The sequence below is a fragment of the Protopterus annectens genome, chromosome 9.part0 (assembly GCF_019279795.1).
Source record: "Protopterus annectens isolate FY-2018-M chromosome 9.part0, PAN1.0, whole genome shotgun sequence".
NCBI lineage: Eukaryota > Metazoa > Chordata > Ceratodontiformes > Protopteridae > Protopterus > Protopterus annectens.
Genome location: NC_056743.1, coordinates 1,924,780,999 through 1,924,796,383, shown reverse-complemented (window position 1 = coordinate 1,924,796,383; position 15,385 = coordinate 1,924,780,999). Strand labels below are relative to the sequence as shown.

Sequence of the window (15,385 nt, the reverse complement as noted above, 5' to 3'; positions counted from 1 at the left end):
CAAGGGGTCAGGATCGAACCTTGTACCTTATGCATGAGAGGTGAAGACCATAAACATTATGCCAACTGTGCCTTCTTCTGTCATCAGTTCTACATTTTCAGGTGACACTTAACATGAGGGTTGCTACTGTCCAAGTGCACTGCTTTGCATTTGTTTAGACTGACACTGAAATGCCACCTTTTGCCTGCTTGCTCAGCCTTTCCAAATCCCTCCCTAGACTCACCCCCTCTATGCTCCCCTGATGCACTTGTATTGGAGTCATCAGTACAGGCTGATCTCGTTTCCTCTTCTGACAGATACATCTGAGTACTTAACTCCAAAGTAGATTCCCGTGGTATTGCACTAGTAACTTTCCTCTTTCCTGACATTGTCTCTTTCAACACAACTCAGTGTGTTCAACCATTCAACCATGCAGCTAACAGATTCCTTAGCCCTGTTCCTACCGCCACACCTATCCAGTTTTCCTACATACCTCCTGAAGCCTACACAGACCACCAAATTTACTGGTACTCCACTGCCAAGTTTCTCTCTACCTCATACATAAAAGGGGACTAAGTTTGACTGAAGGCTCCTTCTGACCATGAACTCATGTTGGATGCTGTCCTGGAAAGTACGGTCTTCAGGATTCTCTACAGGACTTTACCTTCCAATGCTCATTAAGCTAACAGGCCTGCAGTTCCTTTTTTCTGCTGTATCTTTGTACAGGGGTGCTACACTTGCAATCTTACACAATGGCCACATTTCTGATGACTATGGATGGAAGCCCATCTTATTCTTCTGCTATATGTTTCTTAAGAAAAATGAACTCGCCCTACAATTCGTCTCTCTACATGCTGCTGCTTCTCCACTCATTCTGCTCAACCTCTCTCCATATAGCAAACACAAAAAACAAAATCATGCTCAAGAAACAAAATCATTTTGGCTTTAACGCGTTCACATCCTTTCAATAAGCCGTCAGAAATGCAAATACATTTTTCTCTCATCCCTGCAGCTTGCAAACACAATAAAAGTAAAGGAGAAAGAAATCCGCTTTTAGATATGACAAAGCTGTACAGTTGTGTAAATAAACTCACCACAGCAGCAGATGTTTGAATGATCACCATGCGGAAATAGCCTTAGCTGCATGGGATACATCTTGTTAAGTACAGGGCAGCTGGGTCAGCCTCCAAAGCTTCAAGGCCAACTTCAATTCACCCAAACAGCAACATGACAAATTGTCAAAATAGCAGGACAACCAGATCGACACAGTTATAAAACATGACCAAAGGAGGAAACATAGGTGTAAAGGATGTTCACATATCAATACTAAAGCAACAGAATGGTAGTTCATGTGTATGCCTTCTGCCACACAAGAAGCTCAGTTACATACTACTACTCCTCATGAGGCCACATGCATACATGCTACTACTCATCACCAAAGCCACATGCATACATGTTACTACTCATTCATGAAGCCACATGCTTGCATATACTACTCATCAGCGAGGCTGCATGCATACATACATACCATTACTCATCCGTGGGCCCACATGCATGCATACATACTACGCATCCGCAAGGCCACATGCATACATACTATTAACTACACTTCTGTGAGGCCGCATGCATATAAACTACTACATGTCCATAAGGCTGCATGCGTACATACTATTTATCCGTGAGGCCACATACATACATACTACTACTCGTCAGTGAAGCCACATGCATGCATACTACTACTCATCCACGAGGCCACATGCATGCATACATACAACTCGTCCACAAAGCCACATGCATGCATACATACATACATACTACTCGTCCGCAAGGCCACATACATACATATTACTCAGCTGCGAGGGCACATGCATACATACTACTACTAGTCAGTGAATCCGCATGCATAAATACTGCTACTCACCTGTGAGGCCACACGCATACATACTACTTGTCTGTGAGACCACATGCATACATGCTACTCATCCGCGAGGCTACATTTATACATAAATACTACTTGTCCGCAAGGCCACATGCCTATATACATTCTACTCGCCCGCAAGACCACATACATACTACTACTCATTTTTGAGGCCACATGCTTGCATACTATTTTTCATCCATAAGACCACGTGTGCTTGCATACTACTACTCATCCACGAGGCCACATGCATATCACTACTCATCCGCAAGGCTACTTGCGTACTCATCTGCGAGGCCACATACATACACACATACATACATACATACATACTACTACTCATCTAGGAGGCCACATACATTCTACCATCTGTCCATGAGGCCACATATATTCCTCAAGGTCTGGCACCCACTTACAAATTTTGGTACTGCTTTTCTGCTGTGTAGTCTCCACTAAGATCTTTAGCACACTCAACCCAGATCTCATTCCTGTAACGCTTAAGGCTAATGTTTCACATGCTTATGTCCAAACACAGAAAAGCAACCCACAAAAGGTCAACCATAAAATATAAGATATACACATGGGTTCAAAATCTCCTCAGAATAAATTTACACAATGGTTTTGGCCCCCAAAGTACTCCAATGTAATCACAAAAAAGAAACTGGTAATCACTTCATCAATTTAGCAGAGGAAAGCCTTTCACTTTTAAGTGTTCTACAGTTTAAATTTCCATGGTCCCTCCCTTTTCATTTGCTCTTATCGTTGTATCCACAAAAGAAAGACCAACAATAACCTGCTACCAGATAGAGTGTTAGGCATTACCTTGTCCCCCATCTATAGTTACCATAGATTCATAGATTTCATAGATTGGTACTAGGCTATCAGCCCTAGGGCCTATACAAGCCTAGCCATAACAATTCCCTGGCTATTTCTTCCCACATTATTTACTTTCCTGGACCCCTGTTTAGCAGGGCGACTGACATGATCCCTGGGGTGAATTTCCTTTCTCCCATCCAATCGTCAAGGTTCCTCTTGAAGAGGTCCAAAGAGGCACTCTGCTTGACATGTATGGGCAATCTATTCCAGAGTCTGGGGAGTCTCTGGGTCAGGAACCTATCCCTCCAGCATGTTTTGTTTATTGTGATGACAAGGTTTAGATCCCTGGAGTGTGTAGCTCTGATGGATTGGGATTTCTTTAAGTGTAGCATGTCCAACAGCTCTGGGTTTGACATGGCCTTGTATGTTAAGCAGAGATCGCCTCTGAGTAGACTATATGCGACAGAGTATAGCTGGAATTTAAGGCGGTCAGCGTAGGGCATCTGCTTTAGGCCTGTGATTCTTTTAGTGAGGTATTTCTGAGGCCTTTCCAGTTGTTGCAGATGTCTTGAGAGGTACATACCAAATGGGGCGTTGTATTCTATAATGGGTCTAATGAGGGATGAGTACAGTGGGACAATGACCTCCTTTTTTCTGGATGAAAAGCCCTTTGTGATGAGGTGTGCCACATAGAAGGATTTCCTGACTGTTGTGGCGATGTGGTTATCGAAGGTGAGACCACTGTCCACCTGTGTCCCTAAGTCTCTTATCACACTTTCTGTGTTTAGTGTACTGCCACCTATATAGTAATTCATGGATACATGTTTTTCCCAAAGGGGATAACAATACATTTCTTGGCATTGAGCTTGAGCCCATGGCTCTGGCACCAAGCATCTGTTTCTGTAAGGCCCTTTTGTAGAGTATCCACATCATTTGGGGATTCAATAATGGCTCCCAGTTTGCAGTCATCTGCAAACTTTGTTAGCCAGAGTCCCTTAGTGTTGACCTGTACTTCAGAGAAGTAGATGCCAAACAAGAGCGGCCCCAGGACTGAACCCTGAGGTACTCCACTTGTCACTTGTCTGGAGCTGGATTTGGAGTCGGCTACTTTTACAGTGTGGGTTCTATCAGTAAGCCATTTAGCGACCCATTGGGTGACATAGGGATTAATGCCCAACTTAGTAAGTTTATCTATGATTCCAGAGTGGGGGATGGTGTCAAAGGCCTTGGCAAGGTCTAGATAGGCTGTGTGGACCACCTTACCCTAGTCCATGGCTCTGGAGACTGATTCAAAGAAGTCAATCAGGTTCAGGAGACAAGATCGGCCCTTCACAAACCCAAACTGGGTGGGGTCCAGTGTTTGAAGGTCGCTAATGTCTTTGTTTAGAAGTTCCATGATAATACGCTCCATGGCCTTGCAGATAAGGCTTGTCAGACTGATGGGACGGTAGTTTCCGGGATCCAAGGTGGATCCCCCCTTGTGGATTGGGATAACTGTAGCTCTGCGCCACTCAGTGGGCATGAAACCTGAGGTGAGGCTATGATTAAACATGACACTTAGGTGAGGTGCCAGTTCATATTGTAGTTCATGTAGTACACAGCCCAGGATGTCATCTGGTCCCATGGATGCTGTATTCTTGGCTTTAGAGAGTGCGTTTTGTACCTGTGTGGCCGTTATTACTGGAATTTGGCAATCTTCCGGTATTGAGATGGGCCATTTAGGGGTGAGAGGGGGGTGAAGTTGGCACTGAATCGATCTGCCAGGATATTGGCAATATCATTCGGATCAGTATATTTAATGCCATTCTGTTTTAGCTCAGAGCAGATCTGAGCATTGCCATTTAGATTCTTGACATAGTTATAGAATGCTTTGTGGGTGTCTTTGGAATCTTTGGCAATTTTATTTTCGTAACTAGCTTTGGAGGATTTTATGAGGCATCTCAGTTTCTTACTGAGGGTAGTAAGGGAGTTTTTTGCATCCTGGGATTTTCCTCTTTTCTGCAAAAGTTTCTTCCTTTTGTTGTAAAGTTTGTTTATGGCAGGGGACCACCAGATTGGCTTCCTTTTTTGGATGAGAGCATTTTGGTTCTATTTGGGATGGCACGATTCATGCATGAGTGGATGTGCTCGTACAGTGCCTTAGTGTAGGATTCAGCAGTTGAACTTACAGTTCCCGTCTGCATGGGTGTCATGAAGTTTGTCACTTCTGACTTGAGTAGCATGAAATTGGCTTTGGAGAAGTTTTTTATGGTGGTTTCTTTACTGGGGTGGGGGTGGGATGTGGATGTTAAGGGTGATTAGCTTATGGTCAGACCTGACTAACGAGGGGGTGACCATAGGTATGGAGCATTGATTTCCCATGTTGGTAATGACCAGGTCTAGGATACTGGATCCCCTGGTGGGACTATGGATTAGTTGATCCAGGGCGTTGGAATTTATGAATTCCAAGAACCGTTGCGCAAAGGTGTTGGGACATGAGTAGTTTTCCCAGTTAATGGCAGGGTAGTTAAAATCACCCAGTATTAGGGTGTTTGGTTCTATCTTAATATTTTCCAGTATGTTTAGAAAGGTGTAGTGAGAATCTTGGGGTATGGTGGGGGATCTGTAGCAAGCTATAATTTGGATTGCAGTCTTACCTAGTGTTAGTTGCACTTGGAGAATTTCAGACACATTGTGTTGGCCAACTAGCCTGGTGCTGTGAATATCCTTGGTGAATATTGACACTCATCCACCTTTAGTGTTTCGGTCCTGGTTTGGTGGCCGAAAAGTGTGGTATGAGTTGTAGCCTGGTATTGCAGGGGTGCTCTCTGGAGCCTTGAACCAGGTTCTCAGTTACTGCACAGATATCGATGTTCTCCATTTTTAGGAGTGCCTCAAGAGAGTGCATTTTGAGGTTTAGACTTCTAGCATTGAGTAACATTACCTTCAGATTTTGCATGCTTGTACCTGTTATGGTGGTGGTTTTGTCCTTTGAAGTTTGCCTAAAAAAGGCACTATAGGGGTGGCAAGAGCCTTAGCCAGTAACCTGAATCCCAGGGGCAACAGGTGCAGACCATCTCTGGCAAAGCATTGTGGTCTGTCAATCATGTCATCCCAGGCAGGCAGATACTGGATCCCCTTTGAATGACACCATAAGCTTAGCCAATTGTTGAAGTCAATCATTTTATCCTTATATTGTGGTATCATTCTGGGCGAAGGCAGGATGCTACTCAGGGCTAGGGTCATACCTGCCTGGGCCACATGATCCGAGAGCTCTTCCATGTCTCTTTTCATGTAGTCCAGGGAGGTACGTCTCAAGTCATTCACTCCAACATGGACAATGACAGAGTCATATTTGTACTTGTTGTGGAGTGACTTGAGTGCATGCGTTATGTGGCGGATCCTGGCACCCGACAGGCAGCTGACTGTAATTTTCTCCTTATTCAACCTGGTGAGAGGGACATCAGTGTGCCGGACTATAGAGTCACCTATGACTAAAGTGTTAGGTACATTGTCTTGCCTTAGGGGCTGTTGCTGGGTGGCACACTGGTGTTGTGAACTATGTGACACATTGGTTGTGATTGGTGTTTGTTTGCGTTTCAGCTTCAGAGGTCTTTGTTTCTTGGGCAGGTTACAGTTAAGGGCCTCTGCATATGTGGATTTAGTGTTGCTATATGTGGGTGTTGGTGGTGCGGGTTTAGAAGGGCTATGTGTTGCTTGAGGTGTAGTGTGGGTGTTAACCTTCTCCTCTTGACTGTTTAGCACAATCTTGGGTGGAGAGAGCTTTGCTTCCATTTTGGCTATGTAAGTGCATCTCTCACAGGTTGTAGTGTTGGGTGGTAGGAGGAGAGGGTTTTCTGTGTACATGAGGCAATTGCTGCATTGCCCCAGTATGCCCAGATTCACCAGGTGGACAGCAGAAATCACCGGAAGCTGACCCTTGGACATGCCTGGTTTGGGGCTTTTTTTTTTTCTTTGTAAAGTATAGGAGCTGTTTCCTTAGCAAGGTACTTTGCAATTATAGGCTGTTTAGTGCCTACTATTAATTTCTCCTTGTTAGCAAGGAGAGTTCAGTGTTTGTATGAGTTTAAGGCTTCCTAGTGCTTTCCAGCAGGTATTAGAGAAAGTGCTAGTCACAGGGATGCTTAAAGGTAAGATTGAAAAGAATGCACTCTGCAGAGTGCACTAGAGAAGTTAGATGTGAAAGTAGGTAACTTGAGTTTTACCGGTTTAAAAAGTTAAGGTTTAGTGGAGAGTTACTATTTTTTTTTTTTTTTTTTTTTTCAATAATAAATCTTTATTGTTTTAGTATTTTCCATACAAACTTAAACAAAACAAAAAATTATTAATACTTTCTAACTATCCTATCTAGTTCAATCCCAAAAAACATATATGCAATATTTACATGAATGCCTCCAAATATAACATCAAGTTATACAGAAACATATAATAAAAGAATTTAACATAAGTCAGTTATCTCAATCTTTACTTATTAACATCTTTTCCCGTAATGAGTATATATGTCTCAGAATACACTCGATCTTCATATATTATGCCAGTATGATATTAAAATTTTTTTCCCATATCTTTGGGTTATTAATATTTTTATTATGGTCCTTCAAAAGTAATTTGTGAGCTAATATATGTCTTATTGCTAAAGTCCTAAAATTGTTCCATGAAATTTGAGATGGGTTTAACCAGTTTGTGGCTATATAAAGTTTCATTAGTAAGAAAATATTAATAAATATAATGATTTGGGACCTAGGAAGTTGTTTTGGAGGGATATGTAATATTGTGAATTCCCATTCAAGTGTTGAACTTTGATATCCCATCTTTTGGAGTTGCAGTTTTAACGAATTCCAGAGTTTATAGATACATTTACAGCTCCAGAACATATGAAGAAGATCTGCTGTTTGATCTGTACAATATGGACAGATTGGAGAGTTTTTAGAATTAAACTTGTGCAATCTGAGGAGAGTATAGTAGGCATTTCCAAAAATCATAAGTTGAGTATACATTAATTTTTGGAAAGATATTGATTTCGTTGTTAGATTAATTGCCTTCATGAACTGCTTATACTCTGTAAGTGGTAGTTTCTCCCTCCAATATTTTGAAATAAGTACTGAATTCTGAAATTTAAAATCCTTTATTAATTTATTAGTGGCTGTTATATATTTGACATCTTGTTGAAGAGATTGCCATAAGTTAAAACATTTTGTTATTTCCTCATCTTTAATTTTAAAGTCATCAAAGTAACTTATAGCTAGTTCCTTAATCTGTCTCAAAATAGTTGAATATGACTTGGGCAGATTCATTTCTTGTCTTATTGTATTAATGGATTCTTTTAAGTAAGGATATATATCAAGTAAGGTAAGATTCATCATAAGAGGAAAAGTTTTAAGATTTATTAGTTTATTATTAATTTTCAAGTTAGGATTTCTATGAAAAGGTTGGAACACCATCATATGCTGAATAAGATTTAGAGATCCAAACAAACTCTGTACTGACATTATGTATAATTTAATATGCTCCATTATATCATACAATTTAATCATTTCCTTTTTTAAAAAAGGTACTGCTTTGGGGTTAATATTCAAATTCGAGATATGTTTATAGTTCACAATTACCCACATTGGTGTCCATTTATTGCTAGATATATCATAGTTAGTAATTCTCAAGATTCTGTTTGAATTTATTATTAAATAGTACATTTCGAAATTTGGTAGATCTAGTCCCCCTTTATTTTTTGGGGTCATTAATTTGTCATATGATATTCTGGTCTTTTTTGGATCCCAAATAAATTTAGCGGATTCCCTATGGATTTGTTTAAAAAACCCTTTTGAAATGGATACTTGAGCAGATCTAAATATATATAATAATCTGGGTAAAACATTCATTTTAATAATTGCAACTTTTGCTAATACCGGTAACTTTAGATTTTTCCATCTTTTAAAGTCTAATATTATGTGATCCCAGACTAATTTAATGTTAGTGTTATAAAACTCCTTATCATCTGTAGAAAAGGTAATACCCAAGTATTTAATTTTCTCTTCAGATTTAACCTGTCCCACCAATGAAAGAAGTGAAAAGGGTTTCGAGTCCTTAAGGGAAATATGCTTGTTTTTAAGGTTAATTTTGTAATTAGATATTACATAAAGTTCTCCACCGCTTTCAGTAATTTTTCAGTATCTGATATTGGTGTTGTGCAATAAATATTAAGGTCATCAGCAAACGCCATGGATATTTTTGTTCCATATAATATGGGTGGATTATGATATACATTCTGTTTAATATATAAAAATAAAGGTTCTAAATATATATTAAACAACAAGGGAGACAAGGGACAGCCCTGTCGTGTTCCATTTTTAAGTTGTATTCTTTTAGAGAAACTTTTGTTAATATACAACGTAGTGTAAGGATTAGTATATAAAATTTGTAACCATGATATAAATTCCTTGGGTATGTTAAACTGTGGCAAGTGTCAAACAAGAATCCTACATCAACCCTATCAAAAGCCTTTTAGCATCAATTATGAGTGCATAAATATTTAAATTCTTTTGCCTAGCATAAGAAATTAATGAATGTAGTGTTAATGTATTATCACTTGTTTGTCTGGCAGTTACAAAACCAGCTTGTTCGCTAGAAATTATTTGATTCATAATTCTTTTCAATCTATTAGCCAAGATAGAAGTCAGAATTTTCATATCAACATTTAAAAGTGAGATTGGTCTATAATTATCCGGATTTTGAGTATCAGTATTCATTTTAGGTATAAGGATAGTTTTTGATGCGTTAAAATGGATATCATTAATTTTATTATTAATTATATAATTAAATACAATCAATAGTATTTTACCCAGAATATCACAAAAAGTTTTATAAAATTCAGCAGTCAGGCCATCAGGCCCCGATGCCTTATATGACTTGAAAATTTTTGATTCTATCAGTTATTTCTTCCCTCGATATAGGTTTAATTAAGTCTTCTTGGGAAATGTCATCTATTTTTGGAAAATTTATTTTCTGGAAAAATTCCTCAGTAGATCCATTTAAAGATAGATCCTTTTGATCCGCATAAATATCCGAGTATATTCTTTCAAAAATATTTATAATATCTGCGGTTTTAGAATATATTGTGCTACCAAGCTGTATTTCCGAAATTACAGATGCTGACTTTGATTGATTAATAATTCTAGCTAATGCCCTTGATGGTGTTTGAATATGACTAGCATACCTCACTAACATTTTATGCTCATAAAACGTCAACCTATTATTTTGAGTTAAGAAAAGATCTTTTTGGCATTTGAATAATTCCTCCTCTGTTTGAGTGTTGTAATTCAGAATCAACTGTTGATCAAGTGAATTTATTTTAACCTCCAAATCCTGTATCTCTCTAGTATACTTTTTTTATAATATGAAGCTTTTTGCAAGAAGATCCCCCTTATTTGCGTCTTAGCTGCTGCCCATTCTATATCAGGAGAATGTTGAGAATTCTCCAACTTAACTAATAAACTATTAAGAACATCTGTGATTTCCTGTATTATTTCTTCCTTATTTAATAGATTTGGGTTTAAAGACCAATTATAGCCCCTGTGAGAAAAATTATGTATAGAGTCTTTAGAAAAGTGTAATGAAATTTTTGAATGATCCGACAAAAAACGCGCATGTATGAAAACTAATGGTTCAAAATTAATCATTGTTTGTGAAATCAAAAAAAAATCTAATCTCGACCACATTTTGTGACACGGTGAATAAAAAGTAAAATTGTTTGTATTGGAAGGATTATTCGTATATTTAAAAGGGTCATATAGTTGGAAATCTTCTTTCAAATCATTTAATGCAACCACCGCTTGCCTATTAAATGACCTTTGTGAACAAGACCTATCCAGTTTTGGATTTTGATAAGAGTTCCAATCTCCTCCTATTATTATATAATAATTGTTATATTGGTTTAACAACGGATATAATGATGCTATAAAACATTGTTGATTACTACATGGTACATATACATTACAAAGTAAGATAGGTTTATCATGTATCTTAGAAGAGAGAGTAACAAAGCACCATCTTCCTTCCTTATCTATTTTAGAGTCCAGAATCTTACCTTGATATTGATTTTTAATAACTATGGCTACCCCTGCACTATTGGTCTTACCTTCTGAAGCTATAACCTCTCTAATCCATTTCCTTTTTTTGATCTCTGCCCATTGATCATTAGTTAAATGTGTTTCTTGAAGTAGTGTAAAACATGCCCCAGACTGCAAAAGTAAATGAAGAAATAGTTTCCTCTTCTTTAAGTTCTGGAGCCCTTTTATATTCCATGAGTCTATTTCCCACATTTTACTCTGTTATTCATTTTTTTTTTAATCTTTAAAAGGAAAAGATCAAGCGTACTCAGAGAGTTTTTGACAATATAAATGATTTGGAAGCATTCTTGATATCCCGTCCCATACCAGTGCCTACCCACTCTACCCTTGGACCAGGATATGTATAGATTTTGCATAGAGTAAACAATTGCATTAACTACTAACATAATCCTTGATATAAATTTCAGGTAAAAATAAATGAAACATATAGTATAATCAAAACCTATAACACCTAACTCTAATTCTACAAAGCCTAATCTAAACATTCCCTATTAAACACCACTATTGATCCACATCTCTTATATCAGTTACTTGTGAGTAAATCATTAATTATCTAACTAGAAACATCATACAAGTAATAATTGTCTCATCCTAATAAAAAGTTATTACTGTTTAGAAACATCAAATCAAAACATTACATATACATCTATTATGTAAAAATAGTTAACATTCCTTATTTCTAACTAAACTTCAAGTGAACAATTCAAATTACCTGTATTAAAAAACCCCTTGCTTATACAATAAAATGAGAGTTCAGTTTTTAGAGAAGGTTATTTACATTTCAAAACCTGCATTGTTGTAAAAATATAGTCCTATAAGCATCCAAACAATCCTGACGTTTAGGTATACATTTTCACATGTTTAAGCTAATAACATCAGCATTTTTCAGTGTTATGCCCCAACATACAGACATTTAATATGTTAAGAGAGAATCCTGCCCTAAATGCTTACCTGTCTAACCATTCCTTATTCAGCATTATTATGACACACTCCTTTCTCGACAGTGAGACAAGACTATTGCACTGGGGACCGTACAAACACTGTGCTACAGAAGTAACTGAGAAACACCGAAACCTAAACCACAAAGCATTAGCAGTAGAGACGAAATTTATATCATCTGAGGTCCCCTAAACTCACAGTTCAAAACATAGACGCAAGAAAACCCGATATAGCACTTCAAGAAAAAACACAAAGGTAGTCTGATAACTGAACCTGATGTATCCAACGACTACAGTATCTTACGTACCAAGAGGCCAAAGCCACAAAATGCCAGAATATGCAAACAGAAACCAGAGCAATATAAAAGAAAAACATCCAGACAACTCCAGCAATACTAATAAGAGCAAAAGGAGTAACAAAAACAAATTCAAATCCGTATTAAATATGCTATCACTAGCTGTAACCTCATATAAACCACAGATGCTGGTGATTCTGAACACATTGCAGGTACTGAACACACAAATCTTGGCTAACTGAAGCAATACTGATTTCAAGAACATCAACTATGCTCCGATTTACGAATGAAGTCTATTTACCCTTCGGAGAAATAAGCATGCAGTATCCTGGACATATGTGCTTAAAGAACTATTTACAGCTTTCTACAATGTTACGTTTACTTAAATCAGTCCAGCATAATCCTCTTCGGCTTCCCAAGCCTGCAAAACAGTCTAAACGATCGCGAAGGGGATCCTTGTCAGCGACGCACTCCCGGAAGTGCCACAGTGAATAAAGCCTCCTTAGACGCTACAGAATCATTTCCTGACACTACGCAGAAGAGCAGACTTCGTAAAGACAATAAATCTTCGGAAAACAGCCTCGGAAGTCTAGGATTTAAAAAAAAACGAACTCTTATCTCACCAGAAAGGGGCCCAACACAGAACATGAAGCAAACAAAGGATTACCAGGACCACGATCCACAGTAGTAGCTAAACCCAGCTTCGGATACCATGCCAGTCGCTACGGAGAGCCAGATCAAGTCTCAGAAGCAGGCAAAACCTTAAAAAGTCTCAAAAAGGTAGCTTTTGCTTCGTTTTTTGACGAAACCGAATATTTGGACCCTTCGACTGTGAATATTAAAGTATTAGGATACTTCATCTGAAACTTTATATGTTTTTCAATAAGAAGTTTACAATAAGGGGAAAGCATTTGTCTAGCTTGCCTGATCTGGAGAGGTAAGTCCTGAGTCACAGAAATTCTATTATTGTTCCAAATAACATACCCTCCATTTTTTTTGATATTTGAGAGAATCTTGCTAACATCTTGATAATTTAAAATTTTAACATATACAGGTCTTGGACTGCTAGAAGCCTGTGATTCCCTTAGAGCTCTGTGGGCTCTTTCTATGATTATTTGTTTTGACACATCTGGATCTGCAAGAATACTTGTAAATATTTGTAGAATGGATGTAATTAAGTCATTATATTGTACAGACTCCGGTATTCCTCTGACAATTACATTGTTCCTTCTAGATATTGCCTCTAAATCAGTTATTTTGGCTTGCATAGTTCGAATCTCAAGCTCATGTGCATCTGATTTTTTTGCTAACAAATTTAGTTTATCTTCATTGTCTGCTATCCGTGCTTCACTTTTATCCATTCTCTCAAGAATTTGAGTACAGGATATTCCAAGAGTTTGTACTTGAACAGTTAATTCTTTTAAAGCTTCCTGAATGGGTAACAGAGCAACTCTGATATCCTCCATGTTCAGCATTGAATCAGACTTAGTTTTAGTCCCTGTTTTTGATTGTTCCTGTTTAATAATTTTTTGTCTTTTCGAAGTAACATCTTTTTCCGGTGATTGCAGTTCTGAAAGTTTCGTTTTTGTAGTAGTTGTGTCCATATTTTTATCTTCCCTCGACATTTATGTCAGCAGTAAAACTCAGATTCTTCTGAATAGACAGTTCCTTTGTTTGAGAATCTCTTCAGAGACAGATACTCTGTAATAATCCTGTTGATTAGTATATTTTCTCTTAGTTTGTTCACCTCCTGGATACTAGATGGATGCAGCTGAAGTTATTTTTACCAAGATTTACTGTTTAAAAGTTCTTGATACCATCTCAGGGTTTAGATTTCCACAGGTTATATGCAGAGATGCAGATCAGTAGTGTTTACAGAATGGCAGCCATCTTTGAATCCCTGAGAGTTACTATTTTTAAAACAGTAAGATGGATTGAAAGGGGTGGTCACTTTTGTATTTTGGTACTATGAAATACTGTAGGATAGCCAATAAATTTAAATAATTGAAGGGGTGGGATTTCAAAAATGTTGATTTTGTGATTACTCACATAAGCCAGTGAAAGTAGAGAGAAATGAGATATATGGTCAGATTAACATAAGAGGCGGGCAACTAGAAAGACAGTGGTATTCTGCCTGACTCAGAACAGAGTGCTGTGGTCTCTTTTGAAGTTTTAATATGCTGTTAAAACAGAATGCAAGCAAAACACAAGGTAAAGAAAACAAACTACAGTATTCAAAATATAGAAAGGCAATACAGTAATACAAAAATAAAAGCAAACTAACCTTTCCTTCACAGCAAAGTGTAGCAGAGTCTGGATGAGCCTTTCTGGTAAATTGCTCTTACATACTTCAGATGGAACACAAAGCATGATACTCTGTACAATGAGATAGCATGACCAACTGATTTACTTTTTGATCAATATTTTCTCTTACTGGAATTTCCCTCTTTTTTTTTTTACTAGGTACTTCCCAGGTATTCTTCCGGGTACAAAAGCCATCAAAGCACAAACGTAGGGAATGGCTGCCTAATGTTTGTACAAACAAGGCATTATGTAGCTTGCTAAGGATAACAGTCAGTCTCCAATATGAATCCAGGTTTAGATTTGTGCTCAGATGCACAAATATTTCTATAACACTTCTGGACAACGACACCAGTGCAACACCTTTCACACGTAATCTTATTCACTTACTCACTCCTTTAGGTTCCAGCAAGGTGCAGCAGACAGTTAGAGCTCTACAGCCTATAAAAGTTGGGCTTCCTTTCTTTTTACTTCCCAGCATTCCAAGGGATATGCATGCTTTCTGTAGTCCTGGGTTTGGGCACGTCCTCGGACTTCAACCTGGCATGCTCCCTCATACAGCTATGTACACTTAATGGATAAATACAACCTGGCGACTGTTCACATTACACAAATAATTTAAGATGTAGAAAATTTGTCTAAAGGAAAAAAAAAACATACCTGGCTCTGTGCTGTGCTTATAAAAGTAGAAACAACATCATCAACGTTGTAGTCTTCCAGGTTTGGGTCATCCATTATTGGACTATCTGAACAGAGAACATCCCAGCAGAAAGAATCAGGTGGATTATAGCCATTGGGAAGAACACCTGAGTGTACAAAAAAAGTCAATGGGAAAAAGTAACTAACACTGTCCACAACATTATGCAAAATCGATATGAAATGCTGAAAACTGAGTAAATAACTGGGGAGCTTATTACATTCCTTGAAAAACAGAAAACAATTCAAATTAGATATAAAACAATGTTCTTTACATTAAGGGCAATTAATTTAGTTTTACATCTTTAAAGACTGAAC

General features: G+C 37.9%; 1 protein-coding gene across 1 annotated transcript in view; it reads right to left on the bottom strand.

Annotated features, from left to right (window-relative positions):
- MAN2B1 (mannosidase alpha class 2B member 1) overlaps positions 1–15,385 on the bottom strand; it is a 1,009,708-nt gene that overhangs the window by 707,533 nt on the left and 286,790 nt on the right. Inside the window, exon 6 of the mRNA XM_044084731.1 lies at positions 15,032–15,177. Within this exon, the coding sequence (XP_043940666.1) occupies positions 15,032–15,177 (146 nt within the window). The remainder of the gene's footprint in view (positions 1–15,031; positions 15,178–15,385) is intronic.